This window comes from Conger conger, chromosome 10 (assembly GCF_963514075.1).
Source record: "Conger conger chromosome 10, fConCon1.1, whole genome shotgun sequence".
NCBI lineage: Eukaryota > Metazoa > Chordata > Actinopteri > Anguilliformes > Congridae > Conger > Conger conger.
The window spans coordinates 47,137,590-47,162,589 of NC_083769.1; the positions used below are offsets into that span (position 1 = coordinate 47,137,590).

General features: G+C 52.1%; 1 protein-coding gene across 5 annotated transcripts in view; it reads left to right on the forward strand.

The window, feature by feature from the left end:
* Positions 1-25,000, forward strand: part of ubr4 (ubiquitin protein ligase E3 component n-recognin 4) — a 99,227-nt gene that overhangs the window by 25,509 nt on the left and 48,718 nt on the right. For 3 of the 5 annotated variants that reach the window (XM_061259204.1, XM_061259205.1, XM_061259207.1), the window contains 28 exons: positions 85-185; positions 930-1,317; positions 1,743-1,806; positions 2,088-2,279; positions 2,652-2,722; positions 3,337-3,529; positions 4,887-5,120; positions 6,687-6,857; positions 7,594-7,776; positions 8,530-8,688; positions 9,353-9,505; positions 10,141-10,368; positions 11,033-11,190; positions 12,244-12,415; positions 12,798-12,999; positions 14,162-14,325; positions 14,904-15,120; positions 16,418-16,634; positions 17,353-17,385; positions 17,686-17,749; positions 18,164-18,298; positions 19,769-19,943; positions 20,867-21,007; positions 21,385-21,506; positions 22,939-23,050; positions 23,184-23,314; positions 24,099-24,276; positions 24,882-24,986. In XM_061259204.1, the coding sequence (XP_061115188.1) occupies positions 85-185; positions 930-1,317; positions 1,743-1,806; positions 2,088-2,279; positions 2,652-2,722; positions 3,337-3,529; positions 4,887-5,120; positions 6,687-6,857; positions 7,594-7,776; positions 8,530-8,688; positions 9,353-9,505; positions 10,141-10,368; positions 11,033-11,190; positions 12,244-12,415; positions 12,798-12,999; positions 14,162-14,325; positions 14,904-15,120; positions 16,418-16,634; positions 17,353-17,385; positions 17,686-17,749; positions 18,164-18,298; positions 19,769-19,943; positions 20,867-21,007; positions 21,385-21,506; positions 22,939-23,050; positions 23,184-23,314; positions 24,099-24,276; positions 24,882-24,986 (4,463 nt within the window). The remainder of the gene's footprint in view (positions 1-84; positions 186-929; positions 1,318-1,742; positions 1,807-2,087; positions 2,280-2,651; positions 2,723-3,336; positions 3,530-4,886; positions 5,121-6,686; positions 6,858-7,593; positions 7,777-8,529; positions 8,689-9,352; positions 9,506-10,140; positions 10,369-11,032; positions 11,191-12,243; positions 12,416-12,797; positions 13,000-14,161; positions 14,326-14,903; positions 15,121-16,417; positions 16,635-17,352; positions 17,386-17,685; positions 17,750-18,163; positions 18,299-19,768; positions 19,944-20,866; positions 21,008-21,384; positions 21,507-22,938; positions 23,051-23,183; positions 23,315-24,098; positions 24,277-24,881; positions 24,987-25,000) is intronic. The other 2 variants (XM_061259206.1, XM_061259208.1) reach the window with 2 other exon arrangements.

Consider the following 25,000-nt stretch of genomic DNA (forward strand, 5'->3'; position numbering starts at 1 on the left):
CTACCTGATGATCTGTCCCTCTCCTCTCTCCTCTCCTCCCCTCCTCTCTCTCTCTCGCTCCTGCGGTGCGTTTCTCCTTCACAGCGGCGAGCTGGTGCAGATCATGATGGCGACCGCCAACGAGAACCTGTCGGCCAAGTTCTGCAACAGGGTCCTCAAGTTCTTCACCAAGCTCTTCCAACTCAGTGAGTGTCTGTGTCTGTGTCTGTGTCTGTGTCTGTGTCTGTGTCTGTGTCTGTGTCTGTGTCTGTGTCTGTGTCTGTGTCTGTGTCTGTGTCTGTGTCTGTGTGAGCGAGGCAGGGCTTGGCCATATGACCCCTGCCCCCTGACCTGTACCCCACGTGTTGGGTGGACTCCAGTGGGTCGGTTGCCCAAATGGTCGCCTGATTATCAGTATTATAGCACAGTTGGTGCTGGTAGAATAGTGACCGGAAGTGAGAGATGAGTCAACGAGACCATGCTAATTCAGTCACAGCGCGATGGCCTGTACGCTACTGCCTACTTGATGGGTGCCACAGAATGGTCTGCATCCTCCTATTATGTGTATTGCACACACAAAATATATAAAGTAGTCACAGGAAAGCTTCAGGGTTCAGTCTGTTGAATCCCGAGTGTCATTCCTGCACTTTGTCACTGTCGGTGTTGGAATAGACCTTCTATATTTTCTTGAAGTTCGAGAGACGTAATTTTTCCCGACATTACTTGAATTATTTAGACGATTTACGGTTTATTAGACTAAGCAGGGGCCAATCCCCCCCGGAGCAATGTGCGGTTAAGGGCCTTGTTCAAGGGCCCAACAGCTGCACTGATCTTATTGTGGCTACACTGGGGCTTGAACCAACAACCTTCCAGGTCCCAGTCACGCACCTTAGCCACCAGGCTTCAGGCTGCCCCCTAACCCCTGTCCCCCCCTCTCCCTCCCTCCCCAGCGGAGAAGAGCCCGAACCCCAGCCTGCTGTGCCTGTGCGGGTCCCTGGCCCAGCTGGCGTGCGTGGAGCCGGCGCGTCTGCAGGCGTGGCTGACGCGCATGACGGCCTCCCCGCCCAAGGACTCGGACCAGCTGGACACGGTGCAGGAGAACCGGCAGCTCCTGCAGCTGCTCACCAGCTACATCGTCCGCGACAACAGCCAGGTGGGCGAGGGCGTGTGCACCGTGCTGCTCAGCACCCTCATCCCCATGGCGACCGACATGCTGGCCAACGGCGACGGGGCCGGCTTCCCCGAGCTCATGGTCATCATGGCCACGCTGGCCAGCGCCGGCCAGGGGGCGGGGCACCTGCAGCTGCACCGCGCCGCCGTCGACTGGCTGACCAGGTGGTGAGTGACGGGCGGGCGGGATCCTGAGCGCACGTTACGCCATTATTCATTCAGCTGTCCAAAGCGACTTGCGGTTGATTTGACTAAGCAGGGGCACAATCCAATCCCCCCCCCCTTGGAGCAATGTGGGGTTAACGGCCTTGCTCAAGGGCCCGAGAGCTGCACTGATCGCATTGTGGCTACACTGGGATTAACGCCATCGATCTTGCATATTAATTTTGTCGAAGGATCCACTCGTGCTGGGGAAGTGTTCACTTTTCCCGGTGAAGTGTACACAATTCCCTGCGGCACTTTTTCTCCCCAGGGAATGGTGTACGCTTCCCCAGCATGAGTGGATCCTTCAATAAAATCATGTAGGTCCATCTTTGTGAAGTTTTGACCTGTGTTGCATGCTCGTGACATTCCTGGTTGTTGTGATTTCTCAGTAAAAAGTACCTGACTCAGAAGAACGTGGTGGAGAAAGTGAGCTCCAATGTGTCACAGGGGAAGGTGAGTACTCCTCTCTCACCAGCGACTCCTGAGGCCTGCACACAGGCTACCGAGCTCAGCACTGACCTGTGTGTGTGTCCGTGTGTGTCCATTTGTGTCCCTGTGTGTGTCCCTGTGTCCCCGTGTGTGTGTGTCCCCGTGTGTGTGTGTCCCCGTGTGTGTGTGTCCCCGTGTGTGTGTGTCCCCGTGTGTGTGTGTCCCCGTGTGTGTGTGTCCCCGTGTGTGTGTGTCCCCGTGTGTGTCCCCCCGTGTGTGTGTGTGTCCGTGTGTGTGTGTTTCAGCACGCGAGCATGCTGGAGTGTGCGTGTCATGTGATCTCGTACCTGGCGGACGTGATGAACGCCCTGCGGCAGAGCAGCGGCCATGGCTCCGCCCAGCTGCTGGTGGAGGGGGAGGAGAAAGCCATCGAGGTGGACTCTGATTGGGTGGAGGAGCTGGCCGTGGAAGAAGAGGATTCGCAGGCTGAAGACTCGGTGAGGAGGGGGGCGGGAACCTTTGTTCTGTGTGTGTTTGGGGTGCGGTAGTTTTTTTCCGGAATCACCTTACGACAGCGTCGGGGGCCACTTTTAATGGGAACCCAGTTGGCACGAGAGGTAATCAGACATTCCCAGGTAAGAATCCCAGGAATGATTTCTGCTATTCTACCCTCCTTAACCTTCGGAAAATACCCAGGACCGCAGACAAATGAAACGCAAAATGTCAGTTTTAAGTATATCGCGTCAGTTCGATCCGTGGTGCTGTGTAAGGGGACTTTTTTCCGGAACATTCCAGCAGTAGAGCTTGTTTTCCGTGGGTAGGTAGTGCTGTGTCACAGCCGTCCTCTGACTGCCGCTTGTGTGTCCTAGGATGAAGACTCTCTGTGCAATAAACTGTGCACCTTCACCATCACACAGAAAGAGTTCATGAACCAGCACTGGTAAGATCAGGGTCTTGTGTGCCCCTCCACTGCTTCCCTAAAACACAGAATAACACACATTTTACTCTTCTATTCAGACTTTAAATTTTATTTATTTTCTTTTGCTTAAAAAGACAAAACATTTGCCAATAAGGTAAGACTGTTTGACTCAAGATTTTCCAATGGAATAAGAACATTTGACTTGTCAAGCAAACATTAACTTAAAGCAAGTTAATAATGTCAGTAACACTTTATTTGACAGCCTGTTAATTACCTACTGTTAGTACTTACTGGGTAAATACCAGGTACTTACTAAGTAACTGTTTTGATTTCAGAGGTAAGCACTATGAAACGGGCTGTAAAACGTACTTGCATAGTACTTCCATATGATACTTACTGACTTTGTTTCATAGTACTTACCACTGAAATCAAAGTACCTAATAATTGCACAAGTAGCTGTGGACTTGCCCAGTAAGTACTATGTAATTAACGCGCTGTAAAATGAAGCGTTAACTTACTTTCTGTTTGAGAGAAAGAAAAGATGGTAAGTCTCATCGCGAGACTGAAGCGCTTGTTGAGACGGTTTCGTTCCGCAGGCCGGGGGCTCACTGGGTCTGGTCTTTTTCGCCGTGCAGGTACCACTGTCACACCTGTAAGATGGTGGACGGGGTAGGTGTGTGCACAGTGTGTGCCAAGGTCTGTCACAAAGACCACGAGATCTCCTACGCCAAATACGGCTCCTTCTTCTGCGACTGTGGGGCCAAGGACGATGGCAGCTGCCAGGTGAGACCGAGTGCCTCTGGTCACCATGGGAAGAGATCCACTGCGGTAACTTTGGCTTGCCAATCATTTTTCTCCTCTATATTATCGCCGTTTCCCTTTCAGTTCTGCAGGGTTTGTCTGAACCGTAATGAACCCCCCCCCCCGACCCCCAACCCCCCCTCCCCGCCCAGTGTTGCCCTTCCTGTCGTTCGCCCGTTTTCTGTTTCTGTTTCTGTTTTTTTTATTTTTCTTCCCTCGTTAATTTTCTGAGTGACACGGCAAACCTTTCAGGGTCGCTTTCAAAGTGTTTTTGCTCCCCGTACCCCCCCACTCCCCGATTCTCTCAGACGGTAAAATATTGAAAGACAAAAAGTCTGAAATCTGAAAAATAAATAATAATATGAAAGTCGAATATTTTGAAGATTATTCAAATCGGATTTATTTGAAGGATTATTTCATTTGTGTTGGATCAAAAAGCTTTGTAAAGTGACACTTTTTAACTTTTGTAACACGTGCATGCTGCCCTGTGTCTTAACGATGGATGAGTGGATGGGATGATTTGCCTTGCGAAGTGTAATTGTACTAAATGTGCTAACGTGCTAACGCGTAAACGCAGGCTAGCTGTGTGTGTTGTTAGCCGAGGTAGACTGCAGCATGCTGGTCTCACCTGCTCTACTATACCGTGTCCCCGGTCACCACTGTGTTGTGACCCTGCTGTGTGTATGTGTGCCTGTGTGTGTTTGTGTATGCCTGGATGTGTGCCCATGTGTATGTGTGTGCGTGTATATGCATGTGTGTGTGTGTGTGTGTGTGTGTGTGTGTGTGTGTGTGTGTGTGTGTGTGTGTGTGTGTGTGTACACGTGTGTGTATATGCCTGTGTGTGCGTTTGTGGTGTGCCTGTATGTGTATTTGTTTGTTTGTGTGTGTGTGTGTCTGTCTGTGGTGTGTGTGTATGGTGTGTTTCTGCGTGTGTGTGTGTGTGTGTGTGTGTGTGTACATGCGTGCGTTTGTGTACGGTGTGTGTTCATGTGTGCGTGCGGTGTGTGTTCATGTGTGTCTCTATGGTTTGTTTGTGTGTGTGTGTGTGTGTGTCTGTTTGTACGGTGTGTGTGTGTGTGTGTGTGTGTGTGTGTGCTCATGTGTGTCTGTATGGTTTGTGTGTGTGTGTGTGTGTGTTTGTACGGTGTGTGTGTGTGTGTGTGTGTGGCGTGTGTGTGTGCGGTGTGTGTGCGTGTGTGTGTGTATATGTGCGTGTGTGTGTGTGTCTGCATTGTGTGTGGCGTGTGTGTGTGTGTGTGTGTGTGTGTGTGTGTACGGTGTGTGTGTATATGTGTGTGTGTGTGCGCGTGCTCTGTGTGTGTGTGTGTGTCTGCATTGTGTACGGCGTGTGTGTGTGCGGTGTGTGTGGCGTGTATGCATACAGGCTCTGGTTAAGCGCAGTCCCAGCAGTGGCATTAGCTCCAGCATGAAGGAGTCGTCTGCGTTCCAGAGCGAGCCCCGCGCGCCTGAGAGTGCCCTCCGGCAGCAGAGCTCCTCGCCCGCGGACCGCGGCCGCGTCACCATCTGCGAGGGCCGGCCCGGCGACCCCGACCCGCCCAAGAAGAGCAGCGTCTGCCGCAACATCGAGGGCTGCCGTGAGGAGCTGCTCGCCCAAGTGGTGAGGGCCGCCGGGAGCGCTCATTTACCCCGACGTTACGCAACGCAACGTAACGCAACGTAACGTAACGCACCGTAACGCAACGTAGCGCAACGTAGCGCACCGTAACGCAACGGAGGGGCGGCCTGTAGCGTAGTGGTTAGGGTAAATGACTGGGACACGCAAGGTTGGGGGTTCGAATCCCAGTGTTGCCACAGTAAGATCCGCACAGCCGTCGGGCCCTTGAGCAAGGCCCTTAACCCTGCATTGCTCCAGGGGAGGATTGTCTCCTGCTTAGTCTAATCAACTGTACGTCGCTCTGGATAAGAGCGTCTGCCAAATGGCGATAATGTGATGTAATGTAACAAAAGGTAATGGCGAGAACAGGCCATTCAGCCCAGCAATGCTCCCCTTTTCCTACCCTTAAGTGTACCAACTGCCTAATTCGCCTAAAAGCTGAATAGAATCTAACACCGTATCAGGCCTGGTCTTGAAAACCCCCCAGTGTTTCTGCCTCCGCTACATACACTGACAAGCTATTCCTCACATTTACTCATTTACTGTCTCACAGTCTCTTCAGCCTGATTTATACTCTGTCACACAACCTATTTGACAAGTGTCGTATGGCAAAAAAAGACGTATTTTGAACTGAAAAGTGTCCTGTGACACTTTTTGCGCGCCTGTGGAGTTGTGTTTTTGCGAGGCTGTGAGAATCGATGACTCGGCCGAGGGCAGTAATGTCGGTCGTCCGCATTCTTGACGTTATAAAAAGCCCATCGCAGGTGTGCAGCCATCGCTTCCTGGAGCGGGGTAGTTATTGTTATTGTTACGGTTATTAATAGACTGAAGCGGTTCTCCGGTGACAGGTATGGGACAGGTTTATTTGCCCGTGGCTCTGTGAGTTTGTCCTCACATTCTTGACGTTGTGAAAGCGGCTCGCCTTCCTCCAGTGGGGGGTGCATGGCTGGTATTATTAACATTACATTACATTACATTAATGGCATTTGACAGACGCTCTTATCCAGAGCGACGGACACACACACACACACACACACACACACACACACACGCGCACACACACACACACACTCTTACACACAGGCATGCACACACACACACAGACACACACAGGCATGCACACACACACACACACAGGCATGCACACACACACACACACACACACACACACTCTTACATACAGGCATGCACACACACACACACACTCTTATACACAGGCATGCACACACACACACACACACACACACACTCTCTCTTACACACAGGCATACACACACACACACACACACACACACACTCTCTCTTACACACATACATATACACATGGCACTCATACAGGCATACACAAGCACATGAATAGAGTTGAAATGGTGCACTAGGGGCTGGTATGTGATGAGCGTGTCTCTCTGACACGGGTATGTCCCATTATTAATGGACTGAGAGGGTGCACTAGGGGCGCGTATGTCCCATTATTAATAGACTGAGAGGGTGCACTCAGGACAGGTATGTGCAGTGTGCGTCTCTGTGGGACGGGTGTGACGGGTGTGTCCTCCTGTCCCCCTGGCTCAGGCGGGCTCCTCCACCGCGCCGCTGGTCCTGGAGATGCTGATCTTCCTGATGGAGGCCATCCAGACCAACTTCCAGCAGGCGTCGGCCGTGGGCAGCAGCAGCCGAGCGCAGCAGGCCCTGAACGAGCTCCACACCCAGGACAAGAGCGTGGAGATGACCGACCAGCTCATGGTGAGGGGCTCCGCTGGTGCGGGCTCCGGCCCTCCGTTAGATCAGTCGCTGTCGGTGTTATCGTCCGGCGATATCACTACATCACCAACAACACATGCTCAACTGTGATTTTGAACGCTGTCGCTCTTAAGAAGTACAAACTAAGAACGCATTGCCAAAGTGGGGTCATTGTGGGCTGAAGACATGGCCAGTTGATGACACTTTGCTAAAGATAATTCATCGAGTTGAAGACTGATGTGTGGGTTTTATGGTCTGTGGTTAACTGTTCGTTTCCATGGCGGTGGTTAACAGTGTGTGTCAATGGCGGTGGTTAACTGTCCGTCTCCATGGCGGTGGTTAACAGTGTGTGTCCATGGCGGTGGTTAATGTTGTGTCTCCATGGAGGTAGTTCACGGAGTCTCTCCATTGCGGTGGTTAACTGTCCGTCTCAATGGCGGTGGTTAACTGTCCGTCTCCATAGCGGTGGTTAACTGTCCGTCTCAATGGCGGTGGTTAACTGTCCGTCTCCATAGCGGTGGTTAACTGTCCGTCTCAATGGCGGTGGTTAACTGTCCGTCTCCATGGCGGTGGTTAACAGTGTGTGTCCATGGCGGTGGTTAATGTTGTCTCCATGGAGGTAGTTCACGGAGTCTCTCCATTGCGGTGGTTAACTGTCCGTCTCAATGGCGGTGGTTAACTGTCCGTCTCCATGGCGGTGGTTAACAGTGTGTGTCCATGGCGTGTTTTCGTGCCTCAGGTGCCCACGCTGGGCTCCCAGGAGGGCGCGTTTGAGAACGTGCGGATGAACTACAGCGGGGACCAGGGCCAGACCATCCGGCAGCTGATCAGCGCCCACGTGCTCCGGCGCGTGGCCATGTGCGTGCTGTCCTCCCCCCACGGCCGGCGCCAGCACCTGGCCGTCAGCCACGAGAAGGGCAAGGTGCGCCCCCGTCCCCTCCCGTCCCCTCCACTCCCCTCCCGTCCCGTCCCCTCCCCTCCCTCCCCTACCCTCCCCGTGGGGGCTCTTCTGCTCGCGCTCCTGAGAGGGAACAGCAGAGAGAGGTCCAGCCCAGAGGCTAAACCGCCCCGCGCTTAAATCTGCTCATGCAGACCTCAGCGCTGTTCTTACAATGCCTCCCTGCGGGAAGGTTTTACCCAAAGTACTTTCCTTCTCTCAGTGTAGCCTGGAAGCTAGCTGCTTTTTGAGCTATAAAACTCTGAGTGACAGATTAGCACTCTAGCTTGCTCAGTAACATAGATGCTGACAGATTTGATAAAAATACATTAAAGAAAAAAATATATACACGTCATCTGTGGCTCCTTCCCACTCAGGGAAGGAAAGTACCATGGGAGAAAGCTTCTTAAAGATGAGCTTTTACTCAGTCCTTTTTGAGTCCTTATTGGGTTTGCACAGGTCGTTGGATAGCCTAGATTGTCGAAATGGAAGGTTTATATGGGTGAAATATAGCGTTAACATAGGGGTGAAAAAAACTGTATTTTGCAGTTGTTCAGTGTCTTCAAATTGAATGATTTTCTTAGAGAGGAACTGTAGACTTGCATGAGCATGGCACTTCTCGGTATTCTCTTACGGCTAGACTAAAGCGGAATAGGAGCTGGTCGTTGACATCTTCCTTCATCATCTTTGAGGACGACCTGTGCTTAACCTCTGACCCCTGACCCCTGACCTCTGCAGATCACGGTGCTGCAGCTGTCGGCCCTCCTGAAGCAGGCCGACTCCAGCAAGAGGAAGCTGACCCTGACCCGGCTGGCCTCCGCCCCCGTGCCCTTCACCGTCCTCAGCCTCACCGGCAACCCCTGCAACGAGGACTACCTGGCCGTCTGCGGCCTCAAGGTCAGAGTTCAGGAGCGGGAGGATGTTGAGGTTCCATTTTATTTTCGGGGAAGTCTGTCACAAAGGTGCTTTAGAGGAACAGAAAGGAAGGAAAACCATCCTTAAGCCCCCAGATAGCTCATGAGGTAAAAAAAAACTCCCTCGTGGGGAGAAAAACCTCTAACAGTGGCGAGAAAAAACTCACCGATGGGAAGAAGTCTTGAGCGGAAGCCGGCTATAAGGCCAGTCCTCTGCTGGCGTATAGATTGACTTGGGAGTTTGAGTTGAGAACTAGCAGGAAAAGTAGGAAGTCCACATTGAGGGATGTCAAAAATATAGTTCCGAGCATTGGGGGGATGCATCTGTAGCTCAAGGATCTGTCAAGTGTTGGGATGAACCTGGGCAGGAACAGGGCTGCAAGGGTTCAGGACCTCAGAGCGGGGGCACCCGTTAGGGTTCAGGGTTACGGAATGTGAGGATGTCACAGGCGACAGGGGCTGGTTCTGAATCTCTCTCCCTCTCTCTCTCTCTCTCTCTCTCTCTCCCTCCCCCTCTCTCTCTCTCTCTCACTCTCCCTCCCCCTCTCTCTCTCTCTCTCACTCTCCCTCCCTCCCCCTCTCCCTCTCTCTCTCTCCCTCTCTCTCTCCCTCCCTCCCTCTCTCTCTCTCTCTCTCTCTCTCTGCAGGACTGCCACGTTCTCACCTTCAGCAGCACAGGCTCGGTGTCAGACCACCTGGTGCTGCATCCCCAGCTCGCCACGGGGAACTTCATCATCAAGGCCATCTGGCTGCCGGGGTCCCAGACCGAGCTCGCCATCATCACCGCCGACTTCGTCAAGGTGAGAGAGCTCCTCCTCTGCCTCCTCAGCTCTGAGCCCCAAATCACTGAATCTCAGGAAGTATGAATAAAATGAGTCATATTTTTAATGGTGTCAGTCCAGTGCGTTTTCACTAAGCTGTTAAAATATACAATGCGGAAAAATAGGGGCAGCCTGTAACCTAGTGTCTAGGATACATCACTGGGGCCTGGAGGGTTGGTGGTTCAAGGTCTGCTTGTAGTCACAATAAGACGAGTGCAGCTGTTGGGTGCTTGAGCAAGGCCCTTTACCCCACATTGCTCCAGGGGGGATTGTCCCCAGCTTAGTCAAATGTCAACTGTGAGTCGCTTTAGATAAAAAGCATTAGCCAGATGACAAGGGGTGACATGGCTCAGGCAGTAAGAGCAGTCGTCTGGCAGTTGGAGGGTTGCCGGTTCGATCCCCCGCCCGGGCTGTGTCGAAGCAAGACACCTAACCCCCGAATGCTCCTGACGAGCTGGTCGGCGCCTTGCATGGCGGCCAATCGCCGTCGGTGTGTGAGTGTGTGTATGAATGGGTGAATGAGAAGCATCAATTGTACAGCGCTTTGGATAAAGGCGCTATATAAATGCCTGCCATTTACCATTTAAAAATCTTTTTTCTGTGGTTCCCCTCAGATCTACGACCTCTCTGTGGACGCGCTGAGCCCCATGTTCTACTTCCTGCTCCCGAGCTCGAAGATCCGCGACGCCACCTTCCTGTTCAGCGAGGAGGGCAAGAACATCATCGGCATCATGTCCTCCGCCGGCTACATCTACACGCAGGGCATGGACGAGTCCAGCAGCGCCCAGCATGGCCCCTTCTACGTCACCAACGTGCTGGAGATCAACCACGAGGACCTCAAGGTACCGTTTATACACACGCACACACGCACGCACACGTGCACACACACGCACACGCTCACACACGCACACACACGCACACACACACGCACACACACGCTCACACACGCACGCACACGCACACACACACACACACACACACACGTGCACACACACATGCTCTACACACACAGACACCCACACACACCCACATACACGCACACACACACACACACACACACACACGCACACGCATACATGCACTACACGCGCACACACGCACACACACACACACACACGCACGCACACACACACACACACACACACACACACACACACACACACAACACATGCAGACACACACATTTACACTTGCACGTACACACACACTCACACACATGTAGACACACACACGCATGGAAGCACAGGTACACACATAAAGGCACACATTCACATAATGTACACGCATGCATCTACATTCACATTCATATACATACACACAAATACACATATTTATAGAGATGCACACACATACTGTACACACATGCACTAGCAATAGCTGTAATCTCTGTCTGCAGAACATCAGCTGCATGAACATGGTGTTAAGCTGACAGTAATGATGCTATGTCTCTTGGCATTGTCCCTATTCAAATAAACATTAAATGAATATATGAACTCTGTGTCACAGGACAGTAACGGGCAGGTCGCCGGGGGCGGAGTCTCGGTGTACTACTCCCACGTGCTGCAGATGCTGTTCTTCAGCTACAGCCAGGGCAAGTCCTTCGCCGCCACCGTCAACCGCAGCACCATGGAGCTGCACAGGCTCTTCACCATCAACGTCAAGGGGTGAGTCGCTCAATGTCCCCCAACAAGGGTATCATCTCTGAACGTCTGCCACAGTCATTTCCCTGGAAGGAGAACTCCACTGTTCAAGGTCCCTGTGTATGTCCCCACAATAATATAATCTCTGTGAATCTGTCCTCACACTCATCACCTCACACACACCTGTCACTCTCACGTGGGGACGTCACTGTTCAAGGTCCCTGTTAGCTGTGTATGTCCCCACAATAATATAATCTCTGTAAATCTGTCCTCACACTCATTTCCCTACGTCTGAGTCACCTCACACACACCTGTCGCTCTCACGTGGGGACGTCACTGTTCAAGGTCCCTGTTAGCTGTGTATGTCCCCACAAGGATATAACCTCTGTACATCCGCCCGTGTAATCATTTCCCTACCTCTGATTCACTGCACAGTTGCTTGCCCATAGTCATTCCACAGATTGTCTCATTGGGGAAATGAGAATGTTAAATAAATAATGAAATGGGTGCATTACCTTGTCGTGGCTGTTCTGCTCTGTCAGGTTTAATGTAACTACACCTCAGGTTCTTGACTGTGCTGTGGTCCGTGTTAATTAGCTCGACACATATTGGCTTACTGGCTATGGCTTACACCGTTTTTTTTGCTGTATTCAGACGGGTAGAAAGCGGAGAGACTGCTGGGGTTTTGCATACATATACAAATTGTTAAGTAGTGGAATAGATAGACAACCTTTACCGATTAGCGTTCTTACCTTTAGATAGTCTTGCCCTTTTCTGTGATCTTCACATTGCTATTTAGTGCGAACAACAGTTCTTGGGCATTGACACCCATTGGCACATGTCCCTGTACAGGTCTAACAGGGGCAATAAGACATCCCCCACCCCGCCTTGTGCTGAGTGCGAGTGCGAGTGCGAGTGCGAGTGCGAGTGCGAGTGCGAGTGCGAGTGCGAGTGCGAGTGCGAGTGCGAGTGCGCGTGCCCCCGGCCCTGTGCTGTGTGATAACTGTGCTGTGTGTGAGTGTGAGTGTGCTGTGTGATAACTGTGCCGTGTGCTAACTGTGCCGTGTCCCTGTGCAGGTCTAACGGGGGCAGTAAGACGTCTCCCGCCCTGTGCCAGTGGTCGGAGGTGATGAACCACCCCGGCCTGGTGTGCTGTGTGCAGCAGACCTCCGGCATCCCGCTGGTCATCATGGTGAAGCCCGACATCTTCCTCATCCAGGAGATCAAAACGCTGCCTGCTAAAGCCAAGGTTCGTTACTGCCGCCCCTCCTTCCAACACAGACACACACCCAGGATACACACACCCTGCACTCACACCCTGCACACACACACACACACACACACACACACACCCAGGCTGCACTCACACCCTGCACACACACACACACACACACCCAGGATACACACACACACTCACACCCAGGATACACACACCCTGCACACACACACCCAGGATATACACACACACACACACACACCCAGGATACACACACACACACATACACACACACACACACACACGCAGTGCATAAACCCTAACCCTGCACTCTCCCCCTCTCTCTCCCTCCCCCCTCTCTCTCTCTCCCTCTCCCCCTCTCTCTCCCTCTCCCTCTCTCCCTCTCTCCCCTCAGATCCAGGACATGGTGGCGATCCGGCACACTGCCAGTAACGAGCAGCAGCGCACCACCATGATCCTGCTGTGTGAGGACGGCAGCCTGCGCATCTACATGGCCAACGTGGAGAACACCTCCTACTGGCTGCAGCCGGCACTGCAGCCCAGCAGCGTCATCAGCATCATGAAGCCCGTCCGCAAACGCAAGGCCGCCGCCACCAGTGAGTACCCCACTCCGTACTCCATACTACAGTACCCCACTCCGTACTCCATACTACAGTACACCACTCCATACTCCCTACTGCAGTACACCACTCCATACTGCCTACTGCAGTACACCACTCCATACTCCATACTGCACTATACTACACCACTCCATACTCCCTACTGCAGTACACAACTCCATACTCCATACTACAGTACACCAATCCATACTCCATACTGCAGTACGCCACTCCATACTGCAGTACACCACTCCATACTCCCTACTGCAGTACACAACTCCATACTCCATACTACAGTACACCAATCCATACTCCATACTGCAGTACACCACTCCATACTCCATACTACAGTACACCACTCCATACTCCCTACTGCAGTACACCACTCCATACTGCCTACTGCAGTACACCACTCCATACTCCCTACTGTAGTACACCACTCCATACTGCAGTACGCCAGTCCATACTATACTGCACTATACTACACCACTCCATACTGCATACTGCAGTACACCACTCCATACTCCCTACTACAGTACACCACTCCATACTCCCTACTGCAGTACACCACTCCATACTCCCTACTGCAGTACACCACTCCATACTCCATACTACAGTACACCACTCCATACTCCCTACTGCAGTACACCACTCCATACTGCCTACTGCAGTACACCACTCCATACTCCCTACTGTAGTACACCACTCCATACTGCAGTACGCCAGTCCATACTATACTGCACTATACTACACCACTCCATACTGCATACTGCAGTACACCACTCCATACTCCCTACTACAGTACACCACTCCATACTCCCTACTGCAGTACACCACTCCATACTCCCTACTGCAGTACACCACTCCATACTCCATACTGCAGTACACCACTCCATACTCTACTGCACCACCTCATCACTAACCATTATAAACACTGTGGCCCGAGAAACCTATTGAGCACAAATCAAACAATATCCCACGAGACCTTGAGTTGGAGGGTCACTGCAGTGAAAGGGAATTGACATGTTAGCATGTTCTCTGGAGCCCTGTAATGTCATGTAGTGGCAGCTATCGGTTATTCTGCTCAAGTCACTGACCCCCTTCATTATCACAGAGATATTGCTTATTCTCCTGACCCCAGACTCGCTCTGTGTTCCAGCCACCCGCACCTCCAGCCAGGTCACCTTCCCCGTTGACTTCTTTGAGCACAACCAGCAGCTGACCGAGGTGGAGTTCGGGGGGAACGACCTGCTGCAGGTCTACAACGGCCAGCAGATCAAGCACCGCCTCAACTCCACCGGGATGTACGTGGCCAACACCAAGGTACGGCAGGCCCTTCACCGCTCCCACACGGCCACTCGTCCGACCCCACGGCTCTCTGTCAGAGCTGCTCCTGAAGTGAGAGCTTACCCACGCACTCCAGCCATGAGTGTGGGGTGGGCCCTCAAACTCCACCCTAGAGAGACCGAGTGCAGTTTCACTCAGGGTAGTTTGATTGAGGGAGCTCTCAGTACTGTGCTTAACGGGCGATAATGATGGTTGGAGCAGCCTGTAGCCTAGTGGCTAAGGTGCTTTGCTGGGACCCGGAAGGTTGGTGGCTCAAGCCCCGGTGTAGACACAATAAGAGGCCCTTAACCCTGCATTACTCCAGGGTGTGCTGTCCCTTGTAAGTCGCTTTGGATAAAAGCATCAGCTTAATAACTGTAATGTAGTGTCATGTATGATGTTTAACTTCACGTTGCTGTGCCTTGCTTACCTGACGTTGCTGTGCCTTGCTGACCTGACGTTGCTGTTCCCTGCTGACATGACGTTGCTGTTCCTTGCTGACCTGACGTTGCTGTTCCCTGCTGACCTGGCGTTGCTGTTCCCTGCTGCCCTGACGTTGCCGTTCCCTCCCTCAGCCCGGGGGCTTCACGGTGGAGGCTGTGAACAACAACAGCTCCATGGTGATGACGGGCATGCGGGTGCAGGTGGGCACCCAGGCCATCGAGCGGGCGCCCTCCTACGTGGAGATCTTCGGCCGCACCATGCAGATGAACCTCACGCGCTCCCGCTGGTTCGACTTCCCCTTCACCCGCGAGGAGGCGCTGCAGGCCGACAAGAAGCTCTCCATCTTCAGTGAGGACTTCATCCCCCAGAATGCACCTGCATATCAGTCCTAAAAACCCTGGCCCGGGAAAGCCAGAGGGTCTGCTGGCTTTAGTTGTTACTCTGCGCCTGAGTACTACGGCATATCTTCAGTTAAAGCAGCCGATTGATCAGGGTCACCTGGTCTCTTGGGTCTGAATCGGTTGTTGAATCTTTCGGTGAAAACGGAAACCAGCAGACTCTGTGGCTCTCCAGGGCCAGGATTAAGGATCACCGCATTAAGGCCAGTTAAGGCCACACGATGTGCAATGGATGTTGCTGGTCGCAGCGACATTTAGTATCTACTCTGGTTAACTGGAGTGTGCTTATATTTTTTTGCTAATGGCAACGACCACAGTCTACTGTGGGCAATGAACGTGTTCATGAACGTTCTGCGATTTCAGTGGAGTGACGCTGACGCTGGACTGTAAACAGGCCTTTAGAATGCAGTGCTAAGACGGGAGGTGATTTTCACCTGATCTGATCTCTTTCCTCTCTCTTACGCCCCTTTCTTGCTCGCTCCATCCCTCCCCCGTCTCCTCCTCTCTCTCTCTCCCTCTCTCTCTTCTCTCTCTCCCCCCTCTCCCTCCCCCTCTCTCTCTCTCTCTCTCTCTCTCTCTCCCCCTCTCCCCCTCTCTCCCCCTCCCCCCGTCTCTCCCCGTCTCTCCCCCTCCCCCCGTCTCTCCCCCTCCCCCGTCTCTCCCCCTTTCTCCCCCTCTCTCCCCCTCTCTCTCTCTCCCCCTGTCTCTCCCCCCCTCTCTCCCCCTGTCTTTCCCCCTCTCTCCCCCTCTCTCCCCCTCTCTCTCCCCCTCTCTCTCTCTCCCCCTGTCTCTCTCTCCCCCTGTCTCTCCCCCTGTCTCTCCCCCTCTCTCCCCCTCTCTCCCTCTCTCTCTCTCCCCCTCTCTCTCTCTCTCTCTCTCTCTCTCTCTCCCCCCCCCTCTCTCCCCCTCTCCCCCTCTCTCCCTCTCTCCCCCTCTCCCCCTCTCCCCTCTCTCTCCCCCCTCTCCCCCCTCTCTCCCCTTCTCTCCCCCTCTCTCTCTCTCTCCCCCTCTCTCCCCCTCTCCCCCTCTCCCCTCTCTCTCCCCCCTCTCCCCCCTCTCTCCCCTTCTCTCCCCCTCTCTCTCTCTCTCTCCCCCTCTCTCCCTCTCTCTCTTCTCTCTCTCCCCCCTCTCCCTCCCCCTCTCTCTCTCTCCCCCTCTCCCCCTCTCCCCTCTCTCTCCCCCCTCTCCCCCCTCTCTCCCCTTCTCTCCCCCTCTCTCTCTCTCTCCCCCTCTCTCCCTCTCTGCAGTCGGAGCGTCGGTGGACCCCGCGGGCGTGACGATGCTGGACTCCATTAAGATCTACGGGAAGACCAAGGAGCAGTTCGGCTGGCCGGACGAGCCCCCGGAGGACTTCCCCTCCGCCTCCGTCAACAACGTGTGCAGCCCCAACCTCAACCAGGGCAACGGCACGGGGGAGAGCGACGTCTCTGCCCCCGCCTCGGCCAGCGGGACCGTGCTCGAGAGGTACGGGCGGGGGGGACCTGGGGGTGTATTCAACCCCCCCACCAAACACTGCACAACATTAACCCCTGTCAGTCCCCAGACTGCCGTATGATACGCAAGAGTAGCTCCCGTAGCATCCCAATGCCACTCTCAACCTTATACCTCTTCAACCAATCAAAATGGCTGCTGTGCCATTATTTCGAGCTCCTATTAGACCCTAATAAACGTTTTTCTCAATTTTCTCAACAAATGCCAAAACGACTTGGGATTGGAGTGGAGCCACTTCATATTGGGCTTGGGACTGAAAGGGTTAATGTCTGTCTGGATAACTGATGTTGTTATATATATATGTACATGTATATATTTTGAGCAGTTTTAGTAAATTTGTATGAGCTTTGTGAAGGTAAGCCATTGCCAGGTCTCTGAAAGCTGAAAATCGATGTGGGAATGAAGTTGGGTTGTGTGTCACCTTGCGAGGTCGCGGTAATGTCCGTACGCAGAGCAGACTTATTATATATACCCCATATTATATATATAAGGGGTGCGTTGCAGTGCAGCTTAGGGGCGCGGTGGGAGTGCGTGGTGTGTCCAGTGCATGGCCTTCATTATGTCTTGGTCTCTGCATGCTCCCCTATCCTCTACTTTTGCATTGTCATTTTTTCACCTGTTTCTTTCTGTGATCCTCACATACTTTTCTTTTTCTTTGCTCCCAAAATTGTTTTTTTTTTATTTTAAAAAGTTGTGAAACTGAGTCCTTATCCACCTTGGACCGGTTAGTAACCACCCCTTCTCTGCTTGTTAGCATGGTGTTAGCGTGTGTGTGTGTGTGTGTGCGCGTGTGCAAACAAAGAGGCAACAAAAAATATTAACAAGCAACACTTAAAAAAACAAAAACACTTGCTTTCTTTGCTTAAATATTTTCTGATTATTTGTATGAGCTTGTTTTCCCTCATAAAAGCAGGAGTGTTCTTGCCTCCGTTTTAAGTGCGGCTTTGTGTAGTTCTTCTTTGGCTGGTGTGTGTATCCAGAGGCCGGTGGCTGGCTCTGTGTGACGGGTGTCTCTCTCTCTCAGGCTGGTCGTCAGCTCTCTGGAGGCTCTGGAGAGCTGCTTCGCCGTCTGCTCCACCAATGAGAAGGCAAGTAGACCGATGTAATGGCGATATTAGCCTTAGAGAACTTGTATGGGGTTTAACGCTCTGATTGAGTGTAACGCAGAGATTTAATGCTCTGATTGCGCTGCAAAACCTCAATAGTAACGAGCATCTTAGTCTTATGTTAAGACTTAGAATCTTATTTTTGCTAATTAAGACTAAGACATTGCCAATGTGGCAAGGCAGTTGAACTCCTTTCAAGATTTGCCAAAGGAATAAGAAAATTTCACTTGTCAAGCAAACACTAACTTAAAACAAAATACTATTTTCTACTTGAGAGAAGAAAAAAAGGTGTTAAGTTTTATGAGACAGCGACCTTATTCCGAGGCTAAATCACTTGTTAAGACGGTCAGTGTTGGCGGTTCTGTCCCAGCGGCCTAACTGTCCGTCCCGTTGCAGGAGAAGAACAAGATGGCCGCCCTGGAGCTGGCCACCCTGCTGCTGTCCATGCCCACGCCCGCCGGGGTCCAGCAGCAGACCAAGGGCCTGCTGGCCAGCCTGCACACCAGCCGCACCGCCTACCACAACCACAAGGTGCTCCTCTCACTGCCTCTGTGTGTGTGTGTGTGTGTGTGTGTGTGTGTGTGTGTGTGTGTGTGTGTGTGAGAGTGAGAGTGTGTGTGAGAGTGAGAGTGTGTGTGAGAGTGTGTGTGAGAGTGAGAGTGAGAGTGAGAGTGAGAGTGAGAGTGAGAGTGAGAGTGAGAGTGAGAGTGAGAGTGAGAGTGAGAGTGAGAGTGAGAGTATTAGGACCAGTCTCTGCTGAGCAACACTGTGTGTGTGTGTGTGTGTGTGTGTGTGTGTAATTATTATTGTTGTTATTATTACAGGACCAGTCTCTGCTGAGCAACACTGTGTGTGTGTGAGTGTGTGTAATTATTATTGTTATTATTACAGGACCAGTCTCTGCTGAGCAACACTGTGTGTGAGTGTGTGAGTGTGTGAGTGTGTGAGTGTGTGAGTGTGTGAGTGTGTGAGTGTGTGAGTGTGTGAGTGTGTGAGTGTGTGAGTGTGTGTTGTTAGGACCAGTCTCTGCTGAGTAACGCAGTATGTGTGTGTGTGTGTGTAATTATTATTATTGTTTTTATTACAGGACCAGTCTCTGCTGAGTAACGCCGTGTGTGTGTGTGTGTGTGTGTGTGTGTGTGTGTGTGTGTGTGAGTGTGTGAGTGTGTGAGTGTGTGAGTGTGTGAGTGTGTGAGTGTGTGAGTGTGTGTGTGTGTAATTATTATTATTGTTATTACAGGACCAGTCTCTGCTGAGTAACGCAGTATGTATGTGTGTGTGTGTGTGTGTGTGTGTGTGTGTGTGTGTGTGTGTGTGTAATTATTATTGTTGTTATTACAGGACCAGTCTCTGCTGAGTAACGCCGTGTGTGTGTGTGTGTGTGTGTGTGTGTGTGTGTGTGTGTGTGTGTGTGTGTGAGTGTGTGAGTGTGTGAGTGTGTGAGTGTGTGAGTGTGTGAGTGTGTGAGTGTGTGAGTGTGTGTGAGTGTGTGAGTGTGTGAGTGTGTGAGTGTGTGAGTGTGTGAGTGTGTGAGTGTGTGAGTGTAATTATTATTATTGTTGTTATTACAGGACCAGTCTCTGCTGAGTAACGCAGTGTGTGTGTGTGTGTGTGTGTGTGTGTGTGTGTGTGTATGTGTGTGTGTGTATATGTGTGTGTGTGTGTGTGTGTGTGTGTGTGTGTGTGTGTGTGTGTGTGTGTGTGTGTGTGTGTGTGTGTGTGTAATTGTTATTGTTGTTATTACAGGACCAGTCTCTGCTGAGTAACGCAGTATGTATGTGTGTGTGTGTGGGTGTGTGTGTGTAATTATTATTGTTGTTATTACAGGACCAGTCTCTGCTGAGTAACGCAGTGTGTGTGTGTGTGTGTGTGTGTGTGTGTGTGTGTGTGTGTGTGTGTGTGTGTGTGTGTGTGTGTGTGTGTGTGTGTGTGTGTGTGTGTGTGTGTGTGTGTGTGTGTGTGTGTGTGTGTGTGTAATTAATATTATTGTTATTATTACAGGACCAGTCTCTGCTGAGTAACGCAGTGCAGTGTCTGAGCAGTGGCAGTCGTGAGGGGAGGGATCTGGACCCCGACGTGTTCCAGCGCCTGGTCATCACCGCCCGCTCCATCGCCATCATGAGGCCCAACAACCTGGTGCACTTCACCGAGTCCAAGCCTCCGCACGCTGACACAGGTATCCCAGCATCCCCCTGGCCTCCACACGCAGACACAGGTATCCCAGCATCCCCCTGGCCTCCGCACGCAGACACAGGTATCCCAGCATCCCCCTGGCCTCCGCACGCTGACACAGGTATCCCAGCATCCCCCTGGCCTCCGCACCCAGACACAGGTATCCCAGCATCCCCCTGGCCTCCGCACCCAGACACAGGTATCCCAGCATCCCCCTGGCCTCCGCACCCTGACACAGGTATCCCGGCATCCCCCTGGCCTCCGCACGCAGACACAGGTATCCCGGCATCCCCCTGGCCTCCGCACGCAGACACAGGTATCCCAGCATCCCCCTGGCCTCTGCACACTGACACAGGTATCTCAGCATCCCCCTGGCCTCTGCACACTGACACAGGTATCCCAGCATCCCCCTGGCCTCCACACGCTGACACAGGTATCCCAGCATCCCCCTGGCCTCCGCACGCAGACACAGGTATCCCAGCATCCCCCTGGCCTCCGCACGCAGACACAGGTATCCCAGCATCCCCCTGGCCTCCTCCTGCTACACCACTGCAGGGGACACAGCTACACATGAACAGGAAGTCGCATTAAAAGTACTCTCGCAACATCCTGCCTACATCTGATTGGCTACTGAATTCCTGCACCTACTTATTCTATTTCCCCAGGTTGTTTTTGGGAAAAAAGCTGTTTGTTAAAACGTTAGCATCCATAGAAATGCATTTTCAAAGGATCTGGCTCATGTCAGTGTGGAACTAACACTATGCAGTCTGGCACACTGATTACATGCCTCTACATTGCACACTATCTGATGTTGTGGGCCGTGTGCACAGTGGAGAAACAGTAGTGCTACACATCAATGAGCTGACACAGTAGCACAGTGCAGTCGGTGATGCTACATGCTGTGTGTGACGGTGTTGTTCTCTCCAGAAATGGCGGATGAGGAAAAGGACGGTCAGAAGTCTGTGGAGAGCGAGGGCTGTAACTTCATCATGCAGCTGGTGAATAACTTCTGGAAGCTCCACGCTCTCAAGCCCAAGAACGCCTTCCTGGCTCCGGCCTGCCTGCCAGGTACACAGTCAATTCTTCTATTCAAAACCAGGACATATCTGCAACTGTATATCTGCATTTATATCAATTGATGTGTGTGTGTGTGTGTGTGTGTGTGTGTGTGTGTGTGTGTGTGTGTGTGTGTGTGTGTGTGTGTGTGTGTGTGTGTGTGTGTGTGTGTGTGTGTGTGTGTGTGTGTGTGTGTGTGTGTGTGTGTGGTCTGTGCGTACACGCTAAGCCTGCTTTGAGTTAATTCTCTGATGTTTATCTAACATGTATGCATTTGTGAAACCGGTCTATTTGGATCCAGCCTCACATTAGACACGTATGATAAAGAGGCTGTAGTGTCTGCCCTGCTCACAGACCCCCCCCCCCCCCCCCCCGTGTGTCTCCCCCAGGCCTGACCCACATCGAGGCCACGGTCAACGCCCTGGTGGACATCATCCACGGCTACTGCACCTGCGAGCTGGACTGCATCAACGTGGCCGCCAAGATCTACATGCAGATGCTGCTCTGCCCTGTAGGTCTGCCCCGAACACAACCCCACCACCTCAGGGCTCTCCCCCCTCTGTTACTGCAGCACTCTGATATTACCTGGGAGAGCAGGAACAATGTGTGCTGTATTCAGTGACACTTTAAATCCTGTGTGTGTGTGTGTGTGACAATGAGCAAAGTTTTTCTCTGGCCCTCTAGGCCTGTAACTTTGGCCCTGCCATTAAAGCCACTGGCCCTAATATAAATAGTTTGGCCATTTTTTGGCATTATTGTGTGTGGTTATGTGTGGATTTGACCACTTCTCTCTCTGGGCTGCAGGACATGGTGTGTATGATAGTATGTATAGTTTAGTCTGGTTTTGACCGGTTCTCTCTCTGCTGCAGGACATGGTGTGTGTGTGTTAGTATGTATAGTTTAGTCTGGTTTTGACCAGTTCTCTCTCTCTGCTGCAGGACATATTGTGTGTGTTAGTATGTATAGTTTAGTCTGGTTTTGACCGGTTCTCTCTCTGGGCTGCAGGACATGGTGTGTGTGTGTGTGTGTGTGTGTGTGTGTGTGCGTGTGTGTGTGTGTGTGCGTGTGCGTGTGCGTGTGCGTGTGCGTGTGCGTGTGCGTGTGCGTGTGCGTGTGCGTGTGCGTGTGCGCGTGCGCGTGTGTATAGTTTAGTCTGGTTTTGACCGGTTCTCTCTCTGCTGCAGGACATGGTGTGTGTGTGTGTGTGATAGTATGCATAGTTTAGTCTGGTTTTGACCGGTTCTCTCTCTGGGCTGCAGGACATGGTGTGTGTGTGTGTGTGATAGTATGCATAGTTTAGTCTGGTTTTGACCGGTTCTCTCTCTGGGCTGTAGGACATGGTGTGTGTGTGTTAGTATGTATAGTTTAGTCTGGTTTTGACCGGTTCTCTCTCTGCTGCAGGACATGGTGTGTGTGTGTGTGTGTGTGAGATAGTATGCATAGTTTAGTCTGGTTTTGACCGGTTCTCTCTCTGGGCTGTAGGACATGGTGTGTGTGTGTGATAGTATGTATAGTTTAGTCTTGTTCTGACCGGTTCTCTCTCTGCTGCAGGACATGGTGTGTGTGTGTGTGTGATAGTATGTATAGTTTAGTCTGGTTCTGACCGGTTTTCTCTCTCTGCTGCAGGACATGGTGTGTGTGTGTGTGTGTGTGTGTGTGTGTGTGTGTGTGTGTGTGTGTGTGTGTGTGTGTGTGTGTGTGTGTGTGTGTGTGTGTGTGTGTGTGTGTGTGTGTGTGTGTGTGTGTGTGTTAGTATGTATAGTGTAGTCTGGTTCTGACCGGTTCTCTCTCTGCTGCAGGACATGGTGTGTGTGTGTGTGTGATAGTATGTATAGTTTAGTCTTGTTCTGACCGGTTCTCTCTCTGCTGCAGGACATGGTGTGTGTGTGTGAGATAGCATGTATAGTTTAGTCTGGTTCTGACCGGTTCTCTCTCTGCTGCAGGACACGGCTGTGAGCTTCGCCTGTAAGCAGGCCCTGATCCGCGTTCTGAGACCACGGAACAAACGGAGACACGTTACCCTGCCCTCGCCCCCGCGCTCCAACACCCCCATGGGTAAGTACTGCCCCTCCCGTGGGTCAGAACCGCCCCTCCCGTGGGTCAGAACCCCACCCTGCAGTGCTGCTGTTGGCAGTAAACGCGCTCACTCTCTCCACTCTCTCTCCGCTCTCTCTCCGCTCCCGCGCAGGGGACAAAGACGACGACGATGACGACGACGCGGACGATAAGATGCAGCAGTCCGGCATCACGGGCGGAGACGGCGGGCAGCAGGAGAGCCAGGAGCAAAACGAGGTGGATCACGGAGATTTCGAGATGGTGGTGAGTTTGGCCAAATGGCAAGCCCCTGCTCCAGCCGACAGGGGCCTGTGTTCGCAGTGTAACGAGTCTGTATGACTGCAGGTTATCACTTTACTGTGGTTCTCCAGGCCACCAGGGCAAGATGCTAACAAGGTGCACATAATGACATGGGCAATGAAAGCGGTGCCACACTGAGGCTACAGAAAAAGAACCAAAAAAATAAATAAAAAATGGCACTTATGATGACGACTATATGTTTAGAACAGCATTTCATGTGTATTTTGCTAGTTTCTGGATGTGATGCTTTGACTTATGGTAGAACCTATGCACTTGTAAGTCGCTTTGGATTAAAAGTGTCTGCCAAATGACTAAAATGTAATGCTGTGTCCAGACCCGTCCACACCAAGAACGATAACTATAACCATAGAAAAGTCCTTTTAAAAATGGCGCTGCCATAACTCGAGTGGATAGTGGTAGTCCACACCACTACTATAACGACAACAACAGTGACAAATAATGTAGTTGGGATCTTTCAGATCCATGTTTTTTTCCGGCTGCGTAAAAGATAAAACACTGACAGCCAATCAAAATTCACCCTAATTTACTGGCCTTCACATTCAAAATGGCGGATGACATAACCGAGAGGCTGTTTACAGGACGGTGTCGTTCGCCAGTGTGGGTGCTCACCTCGTTATAGTTGTAGTTATCGTTCTTGGTACAGACGGGGTCTTAATTGATACACCCCCCCCGTCCCCCCTCAGTGACGGCGGTTGTTATGTAATCCCTCTCTCTCTTTGCTCCGCAGTCGGAGTCGATGGTCCTGGAGACGGCGGAGAACGTGAACAACGGGAACCCCTCGCCCCTGGAGGCCCTGCTGGCGGGGGCCGAGGGCTTCCCCCCCATGCTGGACATCCCCCCCGACGCGGACGACGAGACCATGGTGGAGCTGGCCATCGCCCTGAGCCTGCAGCAGGACCAGCAAGGTCACTGCCCCGCACTATATCCCAATATACCCGCACCGTATCCCAATATACTCGCACCGTATCCCAATATACGCGCACTGTATCCCAATAAAGCTGGCCATCGCCCTGAGCCTGCAGCAGGACCAGCAAGGTCACTTACCTGCAATATCTACCACTATATCCCAATATACCCGCACCGTATCCCAATAAATCTGGCCATTGCCCAATTTATACACACTGGATCCCAATATATACACACTGTCAGCACTGGATCCCAATATATCTGCACTATGTCCACAGTATGTGTGTGTGTAATACTGTGTGTGTGTGTGTTGTGTAGCTGAGTGTAATACTGTGTGTGAGTGTGTGTGTGTGTTGTGTAGCTGAGTGTAATACTGTGTGTGTGTGTTGTGTAGCTGAGTGTAATACTGTGTGTGTGTGTGTGTTGTGTAGCTGAGTGTAATACTGTGTGTGAGTGAGTGTGTATGTTGTGTAGCTGAGTGTAATACTGTGTGAGTGTGTGTGTTGTGTAGCTGAGTGTAATACTGTGTGTGAGTGTGTGTGTTGTGTGTGTGAGTGTGTGTGTTGTGTAGCTGAGTGTAACACTGTGTGTTGTGCTCATACAGGCAGCAGCAGCAGTGCCCTGGGGCTCCAGAGTCTGGGGCTCTCAGGCCAGGCCCCCAGCTCCTCCTCCCTGGACGCAGGCACCCTGTCTGACACCACAGCATCAGGTAACGAGCCCCAG